At 46.6% G+C, this 27578-nt stretch overlaps 1 protein-coding gene across 1 annotated transcript in view; it reads right to left on the bottom strand.

Annotated features, from left to right (window-relative positions):
• Window positions 1-27578, bottom strand: part of CFAP57 (cilia and flagella associated protein 57) — a 53726-nt gene that overhangs the window by 25815 nt on the left and 333 nt on the right. The window contains exons 2-15 of the mRNA XM_081145524.1: window positions 27350-27527; window positions 24185-24501; window positions 22472-22758; window positions 20514-20721; window positions 18435-18587; window positions 15998-16137; window positions 14969-15134; window positions 14312-14425; window positions 11438-11650; window positions 9847-10020; window positions 7188-7349; window positions 3277-3432; window positions 2083-2176; window positions 1286-1476 (exon numbers count right to left, since the gene is read on the bottom strand). Coding sequence (XP_081001650.1) covers window positions 1286-1476; window positions 2083-2176; window positions 3277-3432; window positions 7188-7349; window positions 9847-10020; window positions 11438-11650; window positions 14312-14425; window positions 14969-15134; window positions 15998-16137; window positions 18435-18587; window positions 20514-20721; window positions 22472-22758; window positions 24185-24501; window positions 27350-27506 — 2532 coding nt within the window. The 5' untranslated portion in view covers window positions 27507-27527. The remainder of the gene's footprint in view (window positions 1-1285; window positions 1477-2082; window positions 2177-3276; window positions 3433-7187; window positions 7350-9846; window positions 10021-11437; window positions 11651-14311; window positions 14426-14968; window positions 15135-15997; window positions 16138-18434; window positions 18588-20513; window positions 20722-22471; window positions 22759-24184; window positions 24502-27349; window positions 27528-27578) is intronic.

Below are 27578 nucleotides of genomic sequence, written 5' to 3'. Positions count from 1 at the left end.
GCTGACCTTTCTTTTCTGTGGCACCACTCGATAAAAACCCAGCCACGAATCAGGTTGCTGTCTCCCTCACCCACACACCTACTTGCTGCGCCGGGCTGTGGAAAAGCGCACAGACTGGTGGATTAATGTTGAGAATTTATGTCTCAAACCTGCACTGGGCTCTTGGCCACACACCTGCCAGTCCTCTTCTTGGTCGCTCCCTTCCTTGTTCCTCGGTCCCTTCAAGAATTACTCCGCACCTTCGTGACTCTCCTGCCCCCTCACTCTCAGCACACCATCTGCCACAATTTCATGCTGAAAAGGAGCCCATCTGGACTCTCTCCATTTCCTCTTCATCTTGGGAAACTAGGTATTTTGGCAACCTGAACTGCTCGAACATTCTATCATCGCTCTGCTGGATGCCCTTCGCCCCTGCATTTCTCGTCTCCTGGTTTGTGCTAACTTATGTTCCTCCTGGATTGCATTGGCTCCTGCAATCCTTCCCTGACCTCCCAGGCCCTTGGTTGTTGCCCTTTGTCTGTGTGCACACTGTTATGAGTGTCACTGTGTGTGACCGCCTCCCTCACCCAGCTGTGAACTAGGCCTGTTTTATTTCTCTCTGTCACCCAGCACTCTGGCTGGTAAACCAGCAAGACACCATGTTTGCTAACCCAGTAAGGGAACGACTTCATCTTGTAAGACATAAGACATTACTAAGGGGTTTCAGGCAACCACCTTCCCCATCATTCAGGGCCCTAGTACCTCCCCAGTTCTTAAGGCCTGAGGGTACAGCTAAGAAAGAACAATAGGGCCCGGCCAGGCGTGGCTCAGCAGTTGAGCATCGACCTAGGATCCAGGAGATCCCAGTTCAATTCCTGGTCGGGGCACGTGCCCGGGTTGTGGGCTTGATCCCCAGTTGGGGGTGTGCAGGAGGTGGCTGATCAATGACTCTCTCATCATCGATGTTTCTATCTCTCTCTCATCATCGATGTTTCTATCTCTCTCTCCCTCTCCCTTCCTCTCTCTGAAATCAATAAAGACATATTTTTTTTAAAAAAGAAAGAACAATAGGTATGAGCTCAATCTATCCAAGGAATTTGTCTCAAAACCAGAGCCCCTCCTAGCTCAGGGAGTCCCCTGGTCTCCAGAGAAACAAGTGTACGAAACAGAGGTCAGGTGCAAGGGCACCCACGCTGAGGAAGTGGGGGAAGGTCAAGCGAGATTTCCCACGGCTCTGGGGGGCTCACAAGCCGGGCCTGCAGGCTGCACTGAGGGAGGGGGGCACGGTTTGGCTCCCTGTGAGCACCTCTTCCAGAAGGGTGGTTTTCTCCTGCAGTTTGGCCTCGTAAAACTCGGTCAGCTCCTCCAGGGCCTGGCTCTTGGTCTCGTCGTTATCCCGAAGCTGTTTTTCATACTCCTCCTGCATCCTCTGGGACTTGAGCTGCAATTCCTGGTACTTCTCATATTCCAGAAGCAACTTTTGGTTGTTGCAACATTCTGAAGAGAAGCAAGGAAGGTGTTTAAGGGGGGACAGTAGCACCAACCTTGGGGACACCTAGGAGCCTTGGGTGCTTTCCCACCCCCTTCTGGCATCAGCTAGAACATCTCTCCGAAGCCAAGATTCAGATGCCTGACGGTCTTCCTCACCTACCCACAACTCCATCGTCTCATCAGTCACCCAGGTCCCTCCCTCTTGCTGTCTAGGCAGAAAGGTTTCAAAGAAAATGAAGAGGGGATGCTTGGGGGCTCAGGGCCAAGAAGAATGTCCTGAGTGTGGCAAAATAGGTGGTAGTATCCTCATTTAACTGAGGCCGGTGAGGTTAGGTGACTTCCTAGAGCTCCTAGCGAGTACATGTTGAGTCTGGGACAGTCTCTCAGGCTCCAAACCTGCACTTTCCGTATCTCCTCCTGGCTTGTGTTTAATCTGTGTTTAGTGAATGAGTAAAATACACAGGAGTAAAGACCACGGTGAGTTCTAGGGGGTAAGTGCAGCCTGTTTATAGATGAAGCCATATCACCTGGGACTTTTTCCAGGTCTGGGGACTCTCAGATCTCTGTCCCTAACCAGCCACCCTCTGCCCACGTGCTCCACTGTGGACTCACCCAGGTCCTGCAGCTCCCGGCTTTGTTTGTCTAGGAGGTCGTCCATGCGTTCACGGTGAAATACATCCTGCTTTTCTTTTTCTGTTTTTAAAACCTAAAACACAGGGTAAAATGTTCTCATTTCTACATATCTGCTGAAGGCACACAACACACTTTACAAGTGACATCCACCTTCACTCACAAGCATTTCTCAAGCCCGTATTTTGTACCAAGCACTGTTCTGTAAGCAACAACCAAGCTACCACTTTGTATTTACATTATTTTCTGCTCTAAAAGTTCTATATTTTCACTGTTTATAAGCTTCTACTAGGTGAGTCTTAATGACGAGTTCAGTTTGGGACATGTGGCAAATGCACTTTTGGGTGAAAACAGTAAGGATTCAGTGGAATCCTTTGTTGTCAGCACACTTTTGTTAACAAAATCCTTGGATGTGTTAATGTGTCAGCTTGGAAGGAAGGGAATATTTCCTTTGATGGAGCAGGGAGGCTCCTTACAGGCAGGGGAGGTGCCATCTCCAGGACCTAAGTTTGTACTAAGCTGAGGAATGAAATAAAAAATTAACAGCCAGGGGTTTTGTTTTTGCCGAACTCTGTGACCCATGGAGATAACATAAAATAACACATATCCCTTGAACCAAAAATAGGGAGTTTTGGATGAAGGTCCAGGCAGATTAGTGCAGAACAAGGAAATTATTCTCACAGAGTCCTAGGCCAAATCTGATTACAGGAAGGACCACGTAGACTAATTTTATTTAACCTACTGACAACTCAGAGATCAATACTCGGTTAACTTTTTTCTTTCTATACTTAGTTTCTCTTGTGACCTTTCCATTTTATTTTTAAATAAGTCTCTCTTTATTACAAAGGTAATATATTCTCATTGTAGAGAATTTGGAAATTATATAAATGTGTAAAGAACAACATTTAAATTACCCATAATTCCAATTTCCAGGGATAATCACACTGTTAGCTATTTTCTTAAAAATTGTTCCATGTGCATTTATTTCACTTAATTCTATTCACTACCGAGTTTTATATTCTGCCTTTTTTTCGCTTAGCACTTTGTTGGATCATTTCTGACGTTACCAGCTATGCTTTCGAGTGACACATCTTCACATCTTAGTGTGTGAGCACATGCCCGAGTAAACAGAGAATGTCTTGGCACTTGTGGTCACTGGTTTTGTCTCAGACAGACCTGGTTTTTGGTTTTCAAGGACTCCATCTCCTGGATGAACTTGTCGGTTAGCTCCTTAATCTTCTCAGAATAGTTCATGTCCTTCAGTCGCAGCTGGTACTCATTCTCCATCTTCAGTTCTTCCACACGGGTCTTCAGCTCCAGCATGACCTGGGCCTTGGGGAGAAGAGCACTGAGTCACGAACGTTTGCAGTGTGGGTCACTCAGCCTGTTCCCACCGGCAGCCTTGACCTCTCTGAGACCGCAGCTCTGCGCAGCCTCCGACCCGTGTCTCAGCTAGAACTTGGCGTCTGTCTCCCACAAGACACACAGACTAAAGACTAGGAGACACATGAGCTTCTGCCTCTACCTTCACAACATATAGTTAGTGAGCCCTACTGTGTGCCAGGCGTTATGCTACTAACTCATCTCGTTCAAACATACATAAATGTCACCTGCTCAGTGAGGTCTGTGTGGACCACACTACTTAACCCTGCCACTCTCCCCTTCTTATTCCCAGCACTCGTGACCACCCATCCCCACTCTGTTCTGCTTTTCATTATTTCTTTAGATCTTGGTGCTTTCTAATACATACTTTATTATTTTGTTTATTGTCTTTGCCTTCTTGCCCCACTGGAATTTAAGCTCCAAGAAGGCTGAGATCTTCATTGGGCGTGTACACTGATATATCCCAAGTACCCAGAACAGTGTCCAACACTTAGCAGACACTTGGAAATATTTGAACCATGATTCCTGCCCCATGAAACGTACAGTCAGAAAATAAACATAGCATCACAAACTGTGCTAAGTGCCCAAAGCCAGGCATTTCATTCGTCCCTCTCAGTGTCTGTTATGCCTTGTCTGGCTCACTGTTATTAGTTTAATTTAGGTCCTAAGTCTTTCTATGTCTAGTGTCTTCTTCCTCCAACCATAGTATTCACCATTGCCCCAGTTTTATGAAAATACTGTACTGCATACACTCTTCATTAAGATAAAAAGTTAATGTTGATGGCAGAGGAGGTGAGAACACAGGTGTTTTCTTGCTCACCAGTGGATACACTCTGCATCTCCATTCATCTTTTCTGATCTGTCCCCCTACTGCCGAGGATGACCAGAGAACAAGGAACGTGTTATGCACAGTTCTGAGTTCCTGGCCAGTGGACTAGTGTGAATCTGGCAGACAGGTAGTACTGAGACGAGAGATGAACACAAGTTGCATGTGCAAAGTCAGAAAGGTAAGAGCAAGGATGTCCGGTGATTTGGTGTAGGTAGGAGGCAGAGGGCGAGAAAGGAGGCTGAGAGTGGGTCAGACCATCAAGGTCCCTGAAGGCCATGCTAAGAAATTTGGATTTTACTGTAGAGGGCCTATGAAGGTGCTTGTCTAACCTGATTAAGCTGACTGTGGCCTTAAAAAGATCTCTGTGATGGCAGCGGGAAGCACGGGCTCAGTGAGAGGACTGAGGGCAGGGGTACTGCACAGGCCAGGTGGGCGACGGCAGGGGCGTGATCAGAGGTGGGGAGGGGGAGCAGAGGGTAATGGAAAGATTCGAGACAGGGCCTTTAGGGCCTGTGGGGCCTGACTGGGTGCTGGGTGAAGGTGACAGGACTGAGGATGGAGACTGTTTCTCGGCTAGATTGTTCCCTGTGGGTGCACTTGGTCTGTCTTGCTTCCCTGCTTTGTCCTGGGAGCCGGGCACAGGACCACAACACTGTTAGCACTAAATAAATATCTATCAAGTAAATAAATGACCCCGAGATCTGCCTTGGACTAGCGTATACACTTATTGTGGAGATGATCTGGTGTTTGGCATGTGCTTTAAGTACTTGCTCACCGCCCTTCCTCAGCCCCTTCTCTTTGCTGCTGCAGAGTAGTCTCTCCAAGACACAACTCTTATCAAGTCATTCCCCAACCTAAGTCTATCCAGGGGGCCTTAGGAATAATGCCCAAAGTCCAAAACATGGTGCAGAAGGCCCCTTGCAATCTCTCTCCAGCACCTCCAACCCCTCCCTCCCACATACCCTCTCCTCCAGCCCCACCTGCCAGGAGCATCTTCCCAGAGCTACCCTCTCTCACCCCTCTGCACACCCTATTCCTCGGTGTTAAGATCCTTTCCCATTTGTTCTGAAGGCTCCATCCAAGGCGCACTTCCACTGGCACCACCTGGCCTGGGTCAGGGACCGTCCCCTGTGCCCCATGGCACTGTTCCTTCATAGCACATATTTTACACCCTTAATTCCCTTTTTAAATTTCACCTGTACTTCCTCCCAGGCTATAGGCTAAAGGGCCCTCTATGTCCTTCATTTCTGTGATCGCAGACCTTACTACAGTGTCTGGTACACAGCAGACCCCTCTGTAAGTGCCAGCTGGATGAATGAATGAATGAATGAATGAACGAACAGCTGAATGAGTGGGTAAATCATGGCCTGAGAGAGAGTGACACAGAATGTCATAGAATATAAAGGAAGAAAGGAGCTAGGGATTCTGGGGAATGTGGCTTTTAAAGGTCAGGAGGAGGAAGAGCCCGGGAGGAGCAGTCAGAGGCTCACAGGGAATAATCTCATGGACACCGGGAGAGAAGGGAGGTCCGGCATGAGTGATGCATACACCAGTCACTTCCAGCACTTTGTCGGGCCCACCGGGGGCAGGGGCAGGAGGCAGCCCAGACACCTCAGGCTTTTGGGGCAGCCTGGTATCCTATTTGGTCTCCTCCCCTACCCTCTGGGAGGAAGAGAGAAGAAAGCAGAGAAGGGAGAGGAGACATATTTGCCTGCCTGCAGTAGGTCAGACCCCAACTCTCAAAGGCTCTCCCTCCTCCTTTCCTCCCACTGTGCCTTTCCTGCAGAAAGTTCCAGGGAGCTCGAGGAGGGACCCCCAGGCAATGCCAGGGGCCCATCTTCCTGCTGTAGGGCCATTCTGGCATTGCTGGTTTGATGGTTTTACCTGTCTCCATCCCTCATTTGACTGTGAGCTTCCTGATCACAGGCCCCAGGCCAGTTTTACACGTGCATCCCCAGGGCCTAGTAAACAGTAGGTATTCAGTAAATGCACTTTGGATTCTGGGTGAACAGCACTGAGTGTATACTTTTGCCATCTGCTGCAAGCTGCTTCAGTTTATCATCCACTCAACTTCTCCCTTACGGAGTAAAGCACAGAGCTATGCACTCGAAACCCTCAAAACGCATCTGGACAAAACGTTTACTACATGAACGGGGGGAGAGGAGGTGAGAACACAGGAGGGAAGGCCCTTGGGATAGAGAGTGGGCTCTAGACTAAATCTGGATCAGAACTCTCGTCCTGCCACCTATTTGCTCAGTGATGTCGGACACACCACTCAACCTGTCTGAAACCATTTCTTGAAACATGTGAGAATAATAGTATTTCTTCACAGATACTATGTGAGCTTTAAATGAGAAAATGCTTGTAATTAGCACAGTGCCTTGTTTGTGGCAAACCTAAAAAATGGTTGGTTATTACTTTTATTGTTTCATTATTAAGAGAAATGGTTTTCAGGAATGTTTTCAAAATACCTTTTTTTTTTTGAAGAAGGCTCCATACACTAGCAATCATTAAGTTTCACAGATATAACTGGGATATCCAGTGTGTCAGTCCAGTTTTATCAATATTCACTGATTGTCTTCCATGGGCTAGATACTGTTGGTCATACAAGAGAACAGTATGTCCTGGGTCCCGCCCTCAGAGGGCAGGAAGAGAAGAGCTAGAGCGCGGGCCAGTAGCCAAGCGCAGCACGGGATGACCGCGTGGCCGAATGGCAGGCGGGGTGCGATGGAACAGACCAGGCGGCAGGGAGCAGGGCGGCGGGCCACGCGGGCGAGAACGCGCGGGGCTGCAGGGGGCCTGGAATGCCGGCCCGGGAGCTTGGACGCGGCCGTAAGGAATTCCCACACCCCTCTTTGTCAGGTCCGATTCTTACCTTCTCTTCCATGTCTGTTTTAGTGACGAGCACCTCTTCGGCAAAGCCCACCTCCCTCTCTCGCTTGATTCCCCGACCGTCCTTGTCAAAGACCTTCCAGGTGAACAGGCAGCCGTCCTCGGAGACCGTCAGCAGGAACTGGTCATCAAAGGTGAGCAACATCTGAGGAAAACACCATGGAGAGGAGGCTTTCTGAGGCCCTGGGTGGCCAGGCCTCGCGGCTGTGCAAGGCCTCCCTCTGTGCAAGCCCAGGCACAGCTGCGTGGGGAGGGAGACTCGACCCTGGGTAAGAATGACACAGGAGCCCTCACGGGTTTCTCGTAAGGGAGAAAGGAAGCCGGACTATGTCTACATTCTATGGATTTGGAATCTTAAGAGTCAGTTATTATCTAGACTATACAAAGAGTCAAGTATTATCTAGACTTTACTCAAAACTCAACAGTAAAAACCCCAAACCATCCAAATAGAAAATGGGCAAAAGTTATGGAGACATTTCACAGAAGAGAATGAACAGAGATGGCAAATAAGGACACGAAAGGCATTCGACATTATTAGCCAGTAGGGATCTGCAGACTAAGACCATGATGGGATATCACTGCACATCCATTAGAACAGCTAAAATAAATAGTGACAATACCAAATGCTGGCAGTGATGTGGAGAAATTGGCTCTCTTGTGCTCTGCTGGTGGGAATGGAAAATAGCTTGACAGGCTCTTAAATGAAACATATAATATGATCCAGCAATCGTACTCCTGGGCATTTACCCCAGAGAAACGAGAGCTTAGGTCCACACAGAAGCTTGTATGTGATTGCTCATAGCAGCTTCATTTGTAATAGCCAAAAACTGGGAGAAAATAAGCATATCCTACAATAGGTAGATAGTTAGAAGGACTATGGTAAGGCCTTACCATGCTACTCGGCAATGAAAAGGAATAAACTATTGATACGTGAAATAACTTAGATGGATCTTGAGGATATTACGCTGAGTGGGAAAAGCCACTCTCAGAAGGTCACATACTGTATGATTCCATTTATACGACATTCTCAAGATGATACAATGTTAGAAATGGAAACTCAATGAGTGGCTGCCAAGGACTCCGGACGGGGGTGGAGAGGGGCTGGGGGTGACTCTAAAAGGGCAGCGTGAGGGAGCTCTTTGTGGTGGTGGCATAGTTCTGTATCTTGAGTGCAGCAGTGGGAACGCAGATCTATGCAGGAGATAAAATGACAGAGGCTTATACACCCATATATTGTACCAATGTCAACTTTCTGGTTTGGTATCATACTATAGTTACATTAGATGTAATTCCTGGGGGAAACTGGGTGAAGGGAACACAGGACCTCTATGCTGTCTTTAAAATTTCCTGCGAGTCTATTATTATTTCAAAATGAAACACAAAAAACAAAAAAGCTAACTGTGAAAATATCTTGCCACAATTAATAGTATGTGTCAAAAACCTTAAAGATGGCAACACTCTTTCCCTCAGGAATTCTCTCTCTGCGCAGGGATTTAGCCTCAGGGAATAGTCAGAGATGTCCTTGGAAATCCGTAGACTAGGACATTCATTAGAGTTTATAAGATAATTCAAATGCCCAGTTATATGGTCCATTACATGGCAGAATACTTGTGTAGCTACTAAAATCATGCTTTTCAGGACTATTTAATTATTAAATATGGCAAAGTGCTTGTAATAGCATTAAGTTTAAAAAAGGCTACAAAAGAGCGTACATATGGGTATCACCTCAATTTATGTAAAACACACACCTTATACATAAAAGAGTAGAAGTTTAATATCACCAAATTATTAATGATGATATTATTATAAGGATTTCTATTTCTAAAATAAACATGCATTGCTTTTATAATCAGAAAAGTAAACTTCTTATCCACAAAACTTAGGAGATCTGAAGGGAAGGTGGGAGGGAATCTGTCATAGTAATTTACTTTGGACCCAAGAGCCAGGCTTAGCACAGGAATGTTCCAGTTTATAATGAAAAGTCCTTTCTTAATAAGGATAGTGTCCTCAGGTAAGCCAGGAAGGTTTGGGACATAATCAAAAGCCTCAGACGTTGGTCTTGTTCAATCTGGAATAAGAGAGGAGTGGGGAAGGAGGTACACATTTTCCCAGTGCCTGCTCTTCGGAACTCCATGTAAACAGAAACACTATTATTTTAGAAGGGAAAGTTTACAGATGTGTGCTCATATTGCTACACCCAGGAAAGTCTCAGGACGGGAGAGGGGCTCATCTCCTGGGCTAGGACTCCTTCCAGTCCAGGGCACTTCTGAGGAGGAGAAGGAAAGCTGTGATCAGCCAACACTCAGAGCTGGGATGGACAGGAGAGAAGGTCTTGGTGGGGTACCTACAGCATCTCTCAAACGGCCCTTTATTTTCCATAATGCTGTGGTGAACAATTGTGTGCATAAATCTTTAGGTGCATCTCTGATGATTTTCTAGAATAAATTCCTGGGAATAGTTTAAACAACGAATATTAATAGCCAATAAATGTCTACTGAATGGATAGCTAGATGAATAAATAAGGAGACAGAAAAGACACTGGGGGGTTGATGGGGGTGAAGAAGGTATGTGGGGCAGGATCAAATGGACCTCTCGACAGCCAGTTCTGGGGCTGGGCCCCTGAAGGGAGGGCCCCCTCTCACCTTAGTGATAGGACCACCATGGGCCTGGTAGTCATTGAACTCTTTGGGCAAAGGCAGAGGGTACTTCATGGCACGAATGGTTCCCATGGAGGTACCCACAAATATCATGCGCCCCGAGTGAGAAATGACAATGGCTGTGTAGGTGACATCAAATGCTGACATCTCTCGAAGGACCTGGAGAAAAGACAGCTCTGCTCAGTGTGAGGGCTGAGCCATGTCCCCAGGCTCCCAAGCCACTCTCTTCCTCTCTTCTACTAGCAACACTAGAGCAAGTTCCCTGTTTAACAGTGTCTCCTGTTCCTGACAGCATCTGCAATAGTGCTCAGCACATAAAACGCACAAACTAAACATTTCTTGACTGCTTGATTGACAGATAACAAACAGTTCTACAAGTTAGGAATAACACTAATAAAGGGAAACCTTCAAAAAGCACCTACTAGGTGCCAAGGACCATTCTATGGTTTTTATACGTGGTAACTCATTAAATCCTCAAAAACCCCTTTGAGGGAGTTACTGTTACCCCTGAAACACAGTCACAGAGATGGCAGGTAATTTGCCTCAACTCATCCACCTAGAAAGTGGCAGTCAGGCTCCGGAGTATTTGCTCTTGGCTGCTATATTACCATGCATCTCAAATGCAGAACGGGATGTGGATCATAAATTTATTCAGCAAACATTAATTAATGTCCATTATATAAACAAAACTATACTATCAGGGAACTCATTCCTTCATATATTAAATCACCCACCCACCCATGTGCCTACCCACCAGACATTGACCTAATGTGTGCGTTGGGCCATGCAGTGGAAGCTAGCTGGTAGGCACATCAAGAGGGGAGAACCATGGCCCTGCCCTACCCAGCTTTGTCCTGGTGCAGCACTGTGAAAGCCACCCCAGAACCAGGACTAAGCTGCCGGGGACACAACGGTGAGACACTCTACTCCAAGCTGTGTTCCAATCATGGGGAAACCTGCCTCAGGTCAGTTTGCTGCCATGGTATCTCTGTACTTCCCCAGGTACCAGCACCAGGAGAGTGACAAGCACCAAAGGAAAGCGAGAGAAACCAATGAAGACCAGCTGCTGCTGGGCTCCTGGAGGACACAGCCACGTGTGCATGAAGTGTCCTTGCTGAACTCTTCTCTCCTCCCTCAACTATTTGGAGCTAATTCTACAATTTCAGAGTTTGAGGGTGTCAAGCGAATACAGTGGCAAGCCTAGGTGACAGCAATAACTATAGTTCTGTTTTTACCCCAGGAAAGTAAGTGTAGATCAAGCATACGAGTGCAGTTTAGAGATGCTGCTGAGCTCCATGCCTGGAGGGTGGAGAGAAATTCTAGACAGCAAGCAAAATCAAAGTGAAAAGGCCACCACAATTTAGTCCAGCCAGGTAGGGCACTGGGCAGAAAATTCCAGAAGTTACAGTAACTGAGATGACCGAAAAGGAATAGGGAGCCAGGTGTTACCCCATGAAGAAGGGACCCTGTTCTGTTCTCACAGGCCCTCTTTCCGCTACACCTTCTGCTGGAAACCCAGGGGCTGTCCCCTGCAGATCACTGTAGCAGCCCAGAGGCAGGACAGGGGTGGACTCACGGAAGAATCTGCAATCTCCTTGAGGGTATGGTCAGATCCGACAGCAAAGATAACTTTGCCATCAGGGGAGACGGTTACACAGTTGTAGCTGCAGGACTTGAGCACACATTCCGTCTCTCTCTTTCCCATGGACACACTCCACTCATACACAGCACCGTCTGTGCCACAAGAAATCAGTTTGCTGTCATCGGCATTCCACGCAATGGAACGAATCTACAGGGGATGAGAGATGCCCAGTGAGCAGCGCACACACACATGCACCCCCCCCCCACATGGAAAAGGCAGATGAACTCTTCCGTGTTCCGCTAGACGAAGACAGAATGTCCTTTCCTGGTACGCCCCCTCCAGCAAGCACAAAACATAGCTTCTTGGGAATATTAATATTCTGTTTTCCAAGGTGCTTGCAAAATATGGAAGATGAAATGCTCCCATTTCCTTTTTACCTTAGAATGGCAAGAACTGAATTGTAATGGTTCCCATATGCTATAACCATTCAATTATGGTTTGTTTAACAAAAACACTTTTGGGGGGGAATAATTACATACTCACAGGAAGCTGTAAAAATAGTAGGGGGGGGGGACCTCTGGAATAGCAGAGTAAGGGTCTTAGCTGGCCTTTTTCCCAACAAAATAAGTTAACTGTTAAAAATAATACAAGCAAGCCCTAGTGAGTTTGGCTCAGTGGTTAGAGCATCGGCCGGCAGACTGAAGGGTTCCAGGTTCAATCCCCGGCCCCCAGTTTGGGGGCATGAGGGAGGTAACCAATCAATGAGTCTCTCTCACACTGATGTTTCTCTCTCTCTATTTCTTCTTTCCACCCTCTCTGAAAAGCAATGGAAAAAATATCCTCAGGTGAGGATTTAAATAAATAAATAAATAAATAAATAAATAAAGGACATGGTACCTATCACACAAACTCTGCCCCATAAATATTGCCTACTTAAAAAATAATAATACAAGCCATTATTTAAAGTCTCTGGAAATTATTCTAAGGGCATATAGCAAATGTAGAAACATTCATTCAAGAAAATCTACTCAGTCTCAGTAAGAACAGAATCTGTGGCATATGAGTCATGACCTGCTCCTTTACAAACCTCTTCTGCTCCAAGAATTTTATTCCTGTGCACTCTGGGTAGGTGTGACCAAACGATGGGGCTCCCTCTCCCTCAGCTCTCAGTCTCTGGCTACGGTTTCACCCCGGGAAGGGCAGACTGCTGGTGTTACTTACCCCCACTCAGAAGCTCTATTCCAGGCAGGCATGACCAAGAGGACCTGGCCTCCCTTCCCCCAGCCAGTCCCCACTATTGGTGGAAGCTCTACTCCCAGTGTAGGAGGCCAAGAATATCGATGGCTTGAGAATACTGGTTCCATGCCATGAGGGGAGAGCTGAAAAGACCAGGGGCTTCCATCCTCTCCCCTCTGCAAATGTCACTCAGAGTGGGGACGTCACTCCTGGAAATGTGGAGCTGGGATTCTGCCCAGGGGGCAGTCAGGCCATAAAATAAGAGTTCTATAGCTCTGCTAGGGGACTGACTTATTTGGAGCAGAGCGCGGTGTGCTCTCATCTGGGTCTCCACAGTCGCCTGAAGGCTTGGAGACTGATAATCCCACTGCGAGGCGGCTCTCAGTAACACTTGTGTCTGCGCAGCGCTTACACTCACGACCTGCTCATTGCTAAAGGCAGTGTCAGTTGTTAGTCCTGACAGGACCTCTCTCTAACAATACCAGCAACCACTTTGCCTCTATGGAAACTAGCTTCCTGACCTCTTTGGTACAAGTCCCTGGTTCCCGGTTCTCTCTGTACCTTCCTTAACAGTCTTTAAATGTTGGCCACCTGTCTCCTCAGATTCTTCTCAGGTTCCGCACAGGCCCCTGCTGATCTAATAATCCATGCCTCTGACTTCCACTGTGACCTAATCCCCTGGATCTTAATTTCCAGCCCTTTTTTCCTGGCCTCCATGTCCATGTCCTTCCTGGACATGTCAACCATAACATGCCTGTTTTATACTCCAGTTCCATCACCTATATCCTGTCCTTCTGCCTAGAATGCCTTCTTTTTCAATTGCTTTTTCTCTCCAAAATCATCTGCTGACATCCTCTGACGCCTCTCAATCTTCGGCCCCTCCCTTTTCTTCATGCCCCATGCCCCCTCTCTCTTCAGCAACTATTGGTTTTACTTCCTGAGTATCTTTAGAATGCACCCCCTTCTCCCGACCCTCTACCACCTCCACCCTGGTCCAAAATACTGTCTTCTATTGTGCAGACATCTACAATAGTCTCCTTACTTCTTTCAACACGTTCTTTACTCTGTAGCTAAAGTGATCTTTTAAAATGCAAATCTGGTCATATCATTCTCTGCCCTGAAAGTCTTCAGTGATTTCGAGGAACAAGGATAACGTATGAAAATCCTTAAAAGCCTACAAGGTTCCATGTAGCTGGGCCTCTGCTAACCTCGTCAATCTCAGCTCACCTCAAGTTTTATCCTGACACCCATGTTCCAGCCCCAGACAGTTCAGTTCCTCTGACACCCCATGCGATCTGCCCCCTCAGGTCTTTGGAGACCCATCTGCAACGATTATCCCCCCAGCTGGGTTAATCCCTACCCATTCCTTTAGGACCCAGCCTCTGTGAACACCCTGGTCTCCTGCATTATGCCAATTCCTTCATTGTTTCCTCTCATAACACCTCATGTTTTTCTTTCATGGAGTTTATTGCAATTAGTAATTAAATTAAACTTGTCTGTGCATTTATTTTATTGTCCCTTCCCGCAAGTGGACAGTGGCTTCCGAGGAAAGGAAGCACTTCTCTTTCTCTGCTCGTGTGCCGCTGGCCAGCACAACCCTTGGCTCTGTGCCCCCGCACGCTCCTCACTCACCTTCCCTGTGTGTCCTTTCAGGTTCGAGACGTTCTCCAGGCTTGTGGTGGTAAAGACGTGAATCACGTTTCCATTGACTGCAGCAAACAGGTGACCCCCATTGCTGAAGGCGCACTGCGAGGAAATACAGCGGAGAGCAAGCGTGAAAGGAAAGAGCAGTCGCACTGGAGGTCACCACCAAGAGCTCCTTTCCTCAGCTCAGGCCGAAGCCATGTGTGGAGGTGGGAATGGGGGGAAAGCACAACCTTCAGGCCCTGTCACTATTCCTGTAGCTCACACTGCCACACGCACGCTAAGTAGGAAGCTGCTCGGATCACAGAGTGGAACACTCGCTTTGTCCGCGGGAGAAGTTTCAGTGGGGCAGTGACTCCTGGAGTCACCGTCTCGTTTCTGCAGGTCCTCGCGGGGAGAGCTGATGGGCTGCTTATTGCCCCTCGCTCGTTTTCCCTGTCTTCTCCCAGTCTCCAGCCTCACCTTCCCAGCTGTGGCTCTGACTCTTTGGTAACTTTCCCTTTTCAGTGCTTCTGTATTACTCCACAACCATAAGCCACTAAAGTCTTCTAAGACACATTTGGTCCCACCTCCCTAGAGCATGTCAGTTGATATCTCAGCCCCCGCTTTTCAAGAAACGGGGCCTTTACCCCCAGCAGTTCCTACCTCTCTGCATCCCCTGATGGAGTATTCTTTGAACGCACGTATATCGTCAATGAGCAGATTCATGAGGCGGAGTTTGTCGGCAAACCCCACCACGATGAAGTGGCCAGATGGGTGGAGGCTGACTGTATAGGCCTCTTCCTGGTATTCCTTATAGAGCTCCAGATTGCTGCGAGAAAGGTCAATCACTGAACCATTAAGTGCAGCCTGCTAAATCCCTCGAGCCCTCTGCTGTGGCTGGTCTGTATTTTTTTTTAAATTTTAAATGTTTCCCTTTTTTTGTTTATTTTTGTTTAAAATATTACAGATGTCCCTTTTCTGGTATGTATTTTTATCAGAGCATTTGAGAGATACTTTGTTACTTGCAATGATTGCTTCCCCTCTTTTCTAGATTTTGGTTATTTGAAGATATGAGCAATAAGTATGGCGAGCAGGGGACTGATCGGGGTGGGGGGTTTGTCTAGGGATGTTGAACGCACAGCTCCATTTAGATTCCCCAAGTCAGAAGGATCGCACATTTTATCTTTCAGCAGCCCCAGCAACTGTGTGCAAGAACAAAGGAATTACAGGGTGGGGCCAATCAAGGTCAGAGATTCTCAGGGAAGCTATGCTTGGAGGGAAAAATAGCACTAGGGAGTGGAGGGGGGTTGCAGGCAATGATGGGCAGAAAACAGATGAACAGTCTGGCAAACTCTCTGAGGTCAAAAGCGGATCTAGAGGGCGTGAGGGGGTAGGAAAGCTGGAAGGACACCGGAGGTCGTGGAAGAAGGTGAGACACTAGAGTGTTATCTCTGTGTCCCTAGAGTCTAGTGCAATGTCTGGCATCGAGCAAGCATTTAATAAATCACAAAGTAATTTTCTAGCCTATGCAAAAGTGAAAAAGAAGGTAGGATGACTGACTTGATTAAATTTTTTTTTCCAATGGAAAGCTTCTAAGTAATTAAAATTTAAAACTCTCTAAAATAACTCACATGAAAAATTTAACAACCCAAATTCTGCATATTAAAGTAGTAAAACCTTTCCATTCCTTACTTGGACTCGTAATTCCAGATGCGAATGGATCGATCCAGAGAACAGGTGGCAATGAGGGGTTTGCGGATGCAAGTAGCCAGACCGGTGATGGATGCTGAGTGTAATGGGTACATCAGATACTCAAAGTGTGCCGGCTCCCCCTGGAGAAATCATACAGAATGAGATCTGGCAGAGTTAGCAAAAGGCTGGCTGTGCACTTCAGCACTTTTTACTACCAATGGGCATTAATTAGCCCCGGTGCACAGAAATCAGACTGCGAACAAATTGTTTTAATATTACGCATATTTTCCTAAGCCAGTATTATTTTAAAACATTTCAATGGCAATAAAGTATTTTACCCCCCAAATATGGCAGAGTTTAATTTAGCCATTCCTCTACTGTGGGAACATTGAAGTGGTCTTTGATTTTTGTTATTTAGGAAAAACTAAATTTCTTTGCAGGTAAGTCTGTGTACCCCTCTGATTACATCCTTAGATACTGCCAAGGTTAAGCTTTTTTATTGTTACATAAGAGCGTGAGAGTCAGCTGTGATGGCCGAGGCATCCGTTTTAAGACATCTATCTTGAATAAACATATGGTCAGCTGCATGGCACAGCAAAACAGCCAGATAAGGACTTAGGCTGCCCCCTTCTTCCAGAAAACCCTGGATAGCCTAGATAACCGATGGCCTCAGTGGCCCTGCTTCTCTCTTCCTGTGCCCCAATTTCCACTCTTAGGCTATAAATTAGGCAGTAAAGAATGAACCCAAAAAACCCTAGACACCCCACCCATGGGCCCCAATAAAGGCAGAGCCCCAGGTCTGTGCTCTCTACCTGTGACCTCTCTGTGTGGCCCTTGGCATGCATGCTATGTACCTACCAGGACCTGTGAGTAATAAGTCTTGTCCCTCAAAGTTCCCTGATGTTTTTTCTCTGAAGTGCATCCTGCAATCATAATAAAAACCATAAAGGCCAGTTCCAGCCACAACACTGGCCTTGGGGGGGAACATGTGGGCCTGGGCCAGTGTGGTGGGCTCTCCTAGCTGACAGCATGACTATCGATTGGCTGGGACGGACACAACAGATACAGTTGTAGAGGGGAATGCAGGGAAACATGGTATGAGTGATTTTAAGGATCTTGATAATACTGCCAAACTTCTCCCCAGGGAGGCCATGTTACCCTACCTCCCGCAGCAATGAGACTCGGGTGAATGACTTTAAGTTAAAACGTATCCTATTACACTGCTTGTGTAGGTTCCAGGGGCGTTATACCTGGGACACCTGAATGAGGAGTGATGACTGGGAAATTTAATGAGGTGTGTACATATTTTGAGTCTGTTCACAAGACAAGGCAAAGGCTGAGGTGCGAATTCCTTCAAATTCTGCATCGCTCCACCCTTTTCTACTATCTCAGAAAAAGAGGTGCTGCACTGGGGCGGGGGCAGGCACAGATTATCTCCATTCTGCATCTGTTACCCCTCCTTTCTCCAATACCGTCAAACTCCCTGCCTCTGTCAGCACACTCCTGTTAGCTTTATTTGTTCCCTGAAGGGTGAGCAAGAACTAATGTGGGGCAGAGTGTTCCAGGCAGACAGGGCAGTGTTTGCACAAGCCTCCTGGCAGGAAGGAACATACAGGTCCACGGCGGCTGGAAAGGTCAACCCCACTAGGTGGGATGATGGGATGAGGCTGGGGCAGCCAGGGCCAGACCACACCCAGCCCTGGGCACCCAAGTTTGGTTCCTTTCGGAGCACAGGGAGGCCACAGAAGGATCGCAGCTGTGATGGTGGTGGTGGTGGAGGATGTGTATCTTGCAGCGACCAGGTATGGGTTTTGAAAACACCACTTTGGCCAGGCCGGCATGGCCCATCGGTTGAGCATTGCCCTAGGATCCAGGAGATCCCGGTTGGATTCCCGGTCAGGGCAATATGCCCGAGTTGTGGGCTCGGTCCCCAGCAGGGGGCCTTTAGGAGGCAGCCGAATGATGAGAATTCATTGATGTTTCTCTCTCTTTCTCCCTCTTCCTTCCTCTCTCTGAAGTCAATAAAAATATATTTAAAAAAAACAAACCACCACTTTGACATCAAATTGGAGTATAACTCAGGGGCAGGAAGGCAGAGTGTATGTGCAGAGATGGGAAGACTATCACAGCCGAGGAGAGAGAGTGGAAACACTTCACTCCACAGAAGAGCCAACTGCTCTGGCCTAGTTCTCTCCTCCCCTTGCAGGCTTCCTTCTCAGAGGCCCCGCATCTGGAGGGGAGGGGCTCTGCAACGAGCTCACCCCTCCAGACAGAGAAGGCGAACAAACTAGAGATCCGGCCATCAAATTAGTCTATTTTGAGTCTATGTGAATCAGTTGCCCCAGGAAAAATGATAAAAATAGTTTCTAAACCTGCAGGTTTAAAACAGCCTTGGATTCATGGTGACCCTGAGTATAGGCGGCCAGAAGGGCCCCACCTTGCTGATCTCCGTCAGGGACATGGTGATGCTGTAGAGTTGGTTCTTACTGGTGCTGGCAATCAAGGTTTCCTCCGAGGGGCTGAAGCACAAGCAGAGGATGTCCTGTTTGTCGGACTGACTGGGATCATTGCTCTGTGGGTCCACAGGAATCTGCCCAAGACGCAAGACAGCTATCAGTGACGTGCCTGCCTCGTCAGTGGGTCCCTGGGCTTGCGGAGTCCTCGCAGGGGCTATGAACTAGGGACGCCCAGACCAGCACGATTCCGGATCCACCTCGGACATGGGGAAGGGAGGGCTTGAGTTGCCTCTGTTTCTACAGGTTTTGTACCCGCCTGTAAGTGATTAGTGGCTGAATAATAAGACAGCAGCATATGTAAAAATGATCGATCTGCACATGCCCAGTTGAGCTCTCCTCTGAAAACAAGTGTTCATCTAACTCCCACTCCCTCCCACTCCCATATTCGCGTGGGATATGCCACAGAGCCCGGTGCAGGCGCCCACCTGCACCCAGCGCAGCACGCGCTCCAGGCGGCAGAGGGGAAGGTGACGGCCCTTCCTCCACATGGGTGGGTGCCAGGGCAGAGAAAAGGGAAGGGGTCACACAGCTCCTGCCAGCAGTCTCCGAGAGGGCCTGGAGTTTCCAAGGAGACATTATAAAACTAGGTTCCCTTTTCCCTGCTACTGTTTTTCTTCTATTATCGACCAAACTTCTTGAAAGGTTGGCCTGCACATACCATCTCCACTTCCTTATCACCCACTCACTTCTTAATTCCTTCTAATTTGATAGATGAATTTTCCTTCCACTGAATCATTCACTGAAGCTATCCTCATACACATTAGAAATGTCCTGCCACCAGAGCCAGATGCCCCTGCCTGGTTCTCATCTTCTTGACTTTTCTAGACCCTGCAGCAGTGATGGAGGCACTGCCTCCCTGGGGTCCAGGACCCTGGGCTCTCATGTTTCCCTCCCTGTGCCTGGAGTTCTGTCTTCTACATACCCCTTCACCCTTCTTCATGTGGTCAACTCCCCCTGCTCCCTAGGACAACGAAGGCTCTGGGACACCCTCTGACCTGCCCAGGCTGGGCGGGCACTGACATTCCCTCACTGTGCCCACAGCATCCCAGAGCTCCCTCTGCTGTCACATGTGTCACGCTGTGCAGAGTAGAATGGGGGCCAAAAGACGGAGGACCTTGTCTGCACTGTCCTGCCACTGTCTCCCACAGAAGTTGAAGATACACAGGTTCTGCTAGATTCAGCCGCTCATCTCAAGCCGCTCAGCCAATAAGCCGCAGTAAAGTCTAACTCGTTCAATGTGTTTTTAGCTGCTTCGTGTCCAGGGCCCCTCCGGGCCCCTCTGTCTCTCCTAGGCAGAGCACTGTCCTCTTGAGAGCAGGTTGTCTGTGAGTTACACACACTCCTCAGGTTGGCACCGAAGATCTTTCACCCGCCTGAGCTCTTATCCCTTCCCTTCGAGTGACTCTAGTCCCTCTCTACTGGGGAACAGAAGGTACCCCACATGCACCACCTGCCCCCTGTCAGTGGTGCCTTTGTTTAATTTGTTCCTTCCATCTGGAACTCCTAATCTGTTTCTTTCTGTTAAATGTTGCCCACCCTCTAGGGCCTTTCCTCAAAGATTATCATTAAACACCCAGGAGCCTTCCCTGGTTCTTCCCCAACCAGATATGCTCTTTCTCCAAGCAGTGTGTATCGTTTATTTCACACACATTTACTGAACGCTTACTGTGTGCAGGGTAGGATGCTGGACATTACATATCAATACATATCATAAAAATACAATTTTTTATGGGAGCGCTAAGCTTCAAAGAGAAAATAGAATTTGCCAAAGTTCTCTCCCAAGATTCGAATCCAGGTCTTTCCAGTTCTAAACCCTAATTCTGCCCAACCTACCCTAAAACTTCCTCAGGACAAATGGCTCAAGTCCCCATTTCTGCTCAGCGCTATAGCAACCCCCCCCCCCCCCCCCCCCCCCCCCGCATCAAACTCCTTGTCAGTACTCAGCTGCTGGAGAGCAAATGTCAGGAGGACCCCGTTTTGCTTCTCCCTCCCCTCCTTACCCGGATTTCTCTGCTCTCATGATAAAAGTCCTTGTCTTCCACCTTCTCAAACAGTAAGACTCGCCCTGGCCCAGCAGAACAGGCAAATCCCTTAGAGTAGGCTGCAATGGCCAACACCTGGGGCATGGCCTGCTGGCTGTGGCCACTGTTCTCCAAGACCTGTTCATAGGAAGGGGCTGGGGAACTGAGTGTTGGAAATTCGATCAAGCTAGAAAAAGAAAATAGCATGTAAAATTTACAGAGACAATCCCAAGGAGATTAATTCTGCCAGGAATGAGAAAGAAGGGCTGTCCCTGGGTATGGGAGAAACCACCCAGTGTAAGCCCTTTCCCCATAGCTCAAATGCCACCCTTTGCCCTGGGAATGCTACACAAACTCCAAAGGAGGACTGGAAGGTTACACATTTATTATGTTATTACTATTATCCTCGTTTTGGTGTTTAGAAAAAAGTGGCTCAAGGGATTGAGTTTTCTAAAATCAGACAATTAAAAGTGGAAGAGCTGATATTTGAATCAAGGTGTCCATTTCCTCCCTCCCTCCCTCTCTATCCCCCTCATTCATTCATTCATTCATTCAACCATGCATGCACAGAACAATATGTGCTGGTGTTATACTGTTAACAACTCTGTGAGACAATGGTAAATAAGACTGATGCAGTTCCTGCCTTCAGAAGGCTACAGTCTCGGGTGCATGTAATAAGGGCTGTGAGGGGGCAGCTGAATAGGACAGGACGGCTGGTCAGCGGGTAGCGAGGATTTTCTGAGGACAGCCCCAGGGAAGGTGCACCTATCAGGGACCAGATGGGAGGCTGAGTGCTCCCAGCTGAGACCTGAAGAACGAGCAACAGTACGACCTGTATGTGCATGTGTCCGTGGGAGTGGGGTAGTCGGGGGGGGGGGGGGCAGGGGAACTAAACATGACCAAGCCCAGAGGCAAGAGCACGGTCCCTAGAGGCCAGAGCCAAGGCTCTAGACGTAAAGAAGGGTCAGAGGAGCAGATGTGTGGACCAAGTTCAGGAGTCTGGGCTTTATTCTTAGAGCCTTGGACCCACTGAAGGATGGATTGTGAACTCAGCCAACTGGAGGGCATAGGGACTTATTAGGAAGCCCTTAACCGAATCACAAAAGAAGAGATGTCATTGGCATGGGGGATGGTGAAAATGGTGGACTGAAAATTACTGAGGAAGAAGGATCTATGCCACGTGGTTGCGGGCTCAGGCTCTGGAATGACATAGACCTGGGTTTGAATTCTGGCCATGCCACTTCTTAGTGCTGTGATCTTGGGTGAGCCAGTTAACCTCTTTGAGTATCAGTTTCTGTGTCTATAAAATGGGCATGACACTAATATGTACTATATAGGGTAAGACTCAAATGAGAATATATATAAAGTGCTCAAGGCAGTGCCTAGTACATATAATGGTACAGTCCAATGTGGGTGACAGATTATTGGCTGTAGTAGAGGTAAAATTGACAGTGCCCTCCTGAGCTCCCACTTTAGCCCATATGCTTCTGTCGGACTTACTGATGACATTTCCTTGCACCTTTTTGTTGATCTGTTGCCTCCTACCAAATTGTAAGTTCCTGGAGGATCTGTGTCCTCGGCACCTTGCAAGATGCCTTGCACACTGCAAGCACTCGGTGGACATTGATTTGGTAAATTAGGCAGCCATTAGAAAATATATTTTGGAAAATCTGTAGCTTTGAAGACCAGTCATACTAAAATGCTTATAAAATGAGGTTAGGTAGAAAAGTAAACAGAACTGTATCTAGGCTATGGTCATAACTGTCAAGTTTGTGCTTGAATACAGAGGAACACTAGAAAGGCAGAGGGAAAGTGAAGGGTTGATGTTGAAGGTAGAGAGGTTATGAGTGACTTTTAAAGAATGCTGGTCTTAGTGTAGTGCTATTAGTACAAGGAGTGTATTTTTATAAGAGCGCAGCCCAGAGGGGTGCCATTACCTTTCCGATTCCTGCATCATCTCCAGGTTCTTCATCTCACTGCCGGACTCCTTGACCACTATACTGGTCTCCCAGCGCTGATCTCCAGATTCAAAGAGGAAGAGCCTGCCTGTATCAGTGCCAACAACAATCTTGTCCTCAGACACCCAGGTATGGGCTAGGTAGTTCTGGGGTTCTCCCCTCTGAAAGTTGGTTTGCTTCAGGGTTCCCTCGCCAAAGCGGAGAAGCTTAAACATTCCATTTCCGGTGATACAAACCTGTGTGTTGTCCTGAGGACTGAAGCTCACCTGTAAAATGTGAAAGAATGAAAAACAAAGATTTATAAAACTCATCTTTTTGGAATTATTTCTCATTTTACTAATTAATATTTATTTCAGGTAGCTCAGAGTACCCTTGAACTATCACTAAATCATATAATTTTAATACCATATTTGATAAGAGCACAGATCTATAGCCATTATATTTGTGGGGCCAGTTGTGTTTAAACAGGGAAACCTACAAAAGTCATTTTACAAAGGCCAAAAGCAAAATGAGCAGGTCTGGACAACAGCCAAATACTGTGTCAACAAAACGGAATGAAGGAAGGCTCAGCTGGAAACACAGAAACATGAGGGTGTGGCAGGTTTATGTGCCCTGTCCAGGGGGAAGGAACAAATGTCAGGGACTGCTACGTGTGTGGTCTTCTACCAAATGAGCTTCCCTTATCCGTTCCCTTATCCCAATATACAGTAACGGGCAGTCAACCTGTCACCTCCACTAGATGGCGAGCAACTTGAGGGGCTGTGGTTTTTTCATCTCTGCAGTCCCAGTGCTGGGTTCATATTAAGCATCCAATAAATGTGCATTGAATCTATTGGAGCCAAGGTGCTTTGCTCTGAATGGGGATGCTGCACAGGCCTCACTGTGACCTGGAAGAAATGATCTATCGGCTCCACCTGATTCTGTGATCACCAAGCAGCCTTCTGATTGCTAATTTCACCTTCCAAGTTCTCTATTCCTAGGGAGGAAATACACTGGGTAAATGATGTGAGTGCTCTGGTCCTGACATGCTGGTTTATACATCAGCTTCTTATGAGAATAACTGAGTCCATGCCTGAGACAGTGAACAGAATTGAGTTCCTGAAAACCTGTAAAACTGAGTTCTAGGCCCTAGATTGGGTTGACTGCACCAGGATAAAACTCCCTGGGACCCACTGCCTGAGCAGTAAACCAGCTTCCTAACAAGTGCTCCTTAGTTTGCCTTCAAACCACAATAGAGAACTCTGCTCCCCACATGACTGCAATTTCATTGCCAGCTTCTTAAAGATCTACCACTTCACATTACATCCCCGAAGTCTCCTCATTGCCAGCAGTGCTGCTGGAAATAGACCAGAACCAGAAAGAGTGAGCGAGTTTCATCAATTCGTCTCTGGGCTGACTTGTGACCAGAAAGCAGTTCTAGGCCAGAGTAAAGGAGACAGGCACTGGAGTCAGGGACTCCTGGTCCTGCCATCCACTATCTCTGTGATCTTAGGTAACTTAACCTGTTGAAGCCTCAGTTCCCTCATCAGTATATTAGGGATAATAATTATGCATACCATTTATTGTGAAACTAAATTAAAAAATGCATGTTAAGAAATTAATGCTGCTTCTAGTACATAGAAAGCGGTCAATAAAAGAGAGCCTGTGCTATTTTTTATAATTTGCACGATACTTTTTATGCCGGGGAGATACCTGGTAGACAGTGTTGTTCTGAGAGTCGGTTTTAATAATGGCCATTACTTTCTGTTTTTCCCACAGCCAATAGACAAGGTTGGACTCTGGAGGTGATGTTTGAGTCAACAGGTATTTGGAGTCTGGAGAAAAAGCCATGCCAGTAAATTTCTGAACTGGGAAGTCAAAAGTATTAAGGATTTTGCGCTTCCGGCATGGCATGGATGACAGTTCATAAATGGTGATGACAGGTTTCTCTTGCACCATCTCAGAGATAGCGAGGTATCGCCGATTGGGGCTGATGGACAAGGCTAACATGGCTTGACTCTTGTCTGAGCCTGCAAACAGGTAAAATGGAATAATGAGGCTAGATCGCCAAGATCCCACATGAACAGACACCGCTGACGCAATAGGAGAAAAGTACAGAAACAGGTAATTATCAACCCGTGAAGATCCTTGAAACAAGTATATCTGGGATATCATGAAAATGACTAGGATAGGCACCTCCCTGAGGCCAAGGTGGGAGGAGAAGTCAGGGACCGATACCTGAAGGAGGACAAGGTGGGACAGGGCAGGTGGCAGGAAGAGCAAAGGTGTGGATGTGAGAAAGTGGGATGTTGCTGGAGCCAGGAATGGCCACTATCAGATAGGTCTAGAGGGGTGGAATAGGGTCAGGTCACATAGGTCTTTATGCCCTGAGTGGGCAACACTCAATACTCTTCCTCAACTTTCAAGCCTGGGATGCTACCTACTGGATTCCTCAGCCTCCCTCGCAGTTAGGTAGATCTATGTGACATTCTGGCCATGAGATAGATGCAGAAGTTTGCTGACTGGCTTTATGGTAAAGCTTGCGCTTTCCTGAAAACCAGGGATGGATGGATTCTGTCTCCCTTTCCCTGGAATACAGAGGTAATATCTGGAGATACTGCAGTCATCTTGCAACCACAAGGCAAGAAGCATGAGAATGAAAGCTATGGTCCTCTACACTGCAGCACCTGAGGCAGAGGTGAAAGTGCAAATACTTTATTTGGGAAATGCAGTCAGGGCCATGTTATGATGTTCATGGACCTGATTTTCATGGTACTATTGCTTTCAGGAGCCTCTTCCTCCATTAAATAATGCTAAAAAGTATATTTTGTGATTGCATTGGTATAAAGAGAAATATATCCAGGCTGGATTCATTATGATATATTCATTATTATTGTATTATTTTTTTCTGATTTTAAAGTAAGTTAAAATTAAAACATTTTATGGGGTCCCTAAATATATCATGGGTCTTAGGCTCTGTGTCTACTGTGCTTTATGGGTAAGTCCTCTGTCTCAGTTAACAGCAACTCCATCCTTCTGGTTAACCGGGCCAGAAATCTTGCTTTTTCTCTTCCACCCCACATTAGGTCTCTGAGAAAACCTGTCACCTCCACTTTCAAAATATACCCAGGATTTGATTTTTTTCTCACCATCCCTGTTACCTACAGCCTGCTCTGTGACACCATTTTCTCTCACCTGGATCATAGCAATAGTTTCTCAACTGGTCTCCTGCTCCCTCCTTAAATCTATTCTCTATACAGTGGCCCAAATGAACCTGTTGTAACATAAGTCAGATCATCTTACTCTCTCTGCTCAGAATCGCCCCATGACTTCTCATTTCACTCACAGGAAGTCTATGACCTACAAAGCCCCATGCGATGCTGCTCTGCCTCACCTCTCACTCTCTACTCCTCCATTCGCCCCACTCCAGCCACATTGGCTTCCCTGCTATTCCCTTAACACACTAAGCACCCTCCTAACTCAGAGCCTCAAAGGTGAAAGACAGAAGTATAAAGCACAAAGGAGATAATATAGGAGAATATATTAATAATCTTGGGTTAGGGAGCAATTCCTGAGCAAGATACAAAAAGGAAAAGGTGGATGAACTTCATTAAAACTAAGAATTTCTGTCCATCAAGATACCATAAGGAGGGAGAAAACACAAGCCCCAAACTGGGAGAAATTATTTGCAATACATATAACTGAGAATGGATTGGTATACAGAATATAGAAAGCATGCTCATAAGTCAATAAGAAAATTACCCAAAAAATCCCATAGAAAAATGGGTAAAAGACATGATTAAGGCATTTCACAGAAGACTAAATAGGAATAGCCTGCAAACATGTGAAAAAATATTCATCCTCATTAGTAATAGAGAAATACACACTATGACCAATAAAATACCCTTTCTCAACCACTAGATTAGCAAACAATTAGGAAGTTGGACAATACCAAGGGTTGGTGAGGTTGTGGAGGAATGGCAGGTCTCCTGGTGGGAGTGTAAATTTGTGCTACCATATTACCCAGTAATTTTTGTCCTGGCTGTGTGCCCTGGAGAATCTCTGCACAGTGGATGAGCATACATGAACGCAAGACATTTTATACTGACATGTAATAGCAAAAAAGTGTTGTTTCCCAAATGCCCATTAACACCAGAATGGATAGATATATTTGAGACATTAGATTCATACTATGGAACACTATGTAGCAATAAAATGAACTCAAGATGCATGTAATATGTATGACGATGCACCATCTAAAAAGCATAATGTTGAACAAAAGAAGCAAGTCACAGAATGTATATGCTATGATTCCATTTCTATAAAGGTAGTAAATGGCAAAAACAAAACTATATCCCATGGGGTTACACATATATGGTAAAACTACATGCAACAAAGAGTAGGAAGAGAGAATAAGTGATTAAGTTGTGGAAATCATGTATATCATCAACAGGACCAATGTGACCCAAAACAAATGTAACATTATACAAATGGTTATATTTGTGACTTGAGATAAAATCTCCACTGTCTTCATCATACATGAATTCAAAAGGTGCTGGAATGAGGGTGGTGTGCTCAAAAAGTGGTATTGGTGATGACAAGGGCAATGAAATGGAAGAAGCACGAAAAGAGACTCTCTAAAATATTTTTTTTCCCATTAAATCACACTGGAAAAAGTACTTTTAAATTAACATTATTTTACATGTGATTTTTACATGTAATGCAAGTAGACATGTATTTCTTCTACATTTAGAGAACTATACATTTATTCAAATTGGCCAGAAAACTTTCCTTTCAATCGTCACGTTGGAATTAAGAGGTTATATTTGCCACATAAGGTTAATGTGTCAGGATAGAAAGGGTTGTGTTTTTTTTTACCTGGAATGAATTTTTGCCATTTCTGATCCATATTGTATTTCACACAGTAATTTCCTGAAGGAAATATAATGATCTGTTCATCGAAGAAGAAGACATTGTTGGCCACGTGGGATCGAAGACCAAAAGCGTGCAGCGACTGTGCCACCACGGTCGACATGGTCCCCGGCCAGAGTTTGCTCTGTGAAGACAGAGCGCAGCAGGTGAGCCCGGAGAAGCGCGTCGCCCCCCG

This window comes from Miniopterus schreibersii (genome assembly GCF_964146895.1).
Source record: "Miniopterus schreibersii genome assembly, chromosome: 8".
In the NCBI taxonomy this organism is placed as follows: domain Eukaryota; kingdom Metazoa; phylum Chordata; class Mammalia; order Chiroptera; family Miniopteridae; genus Miniopterus; species Miniopterus schreibersii.
This window is presented reverse-complemented; position numbering and strand designations above follow the sequence as displayed.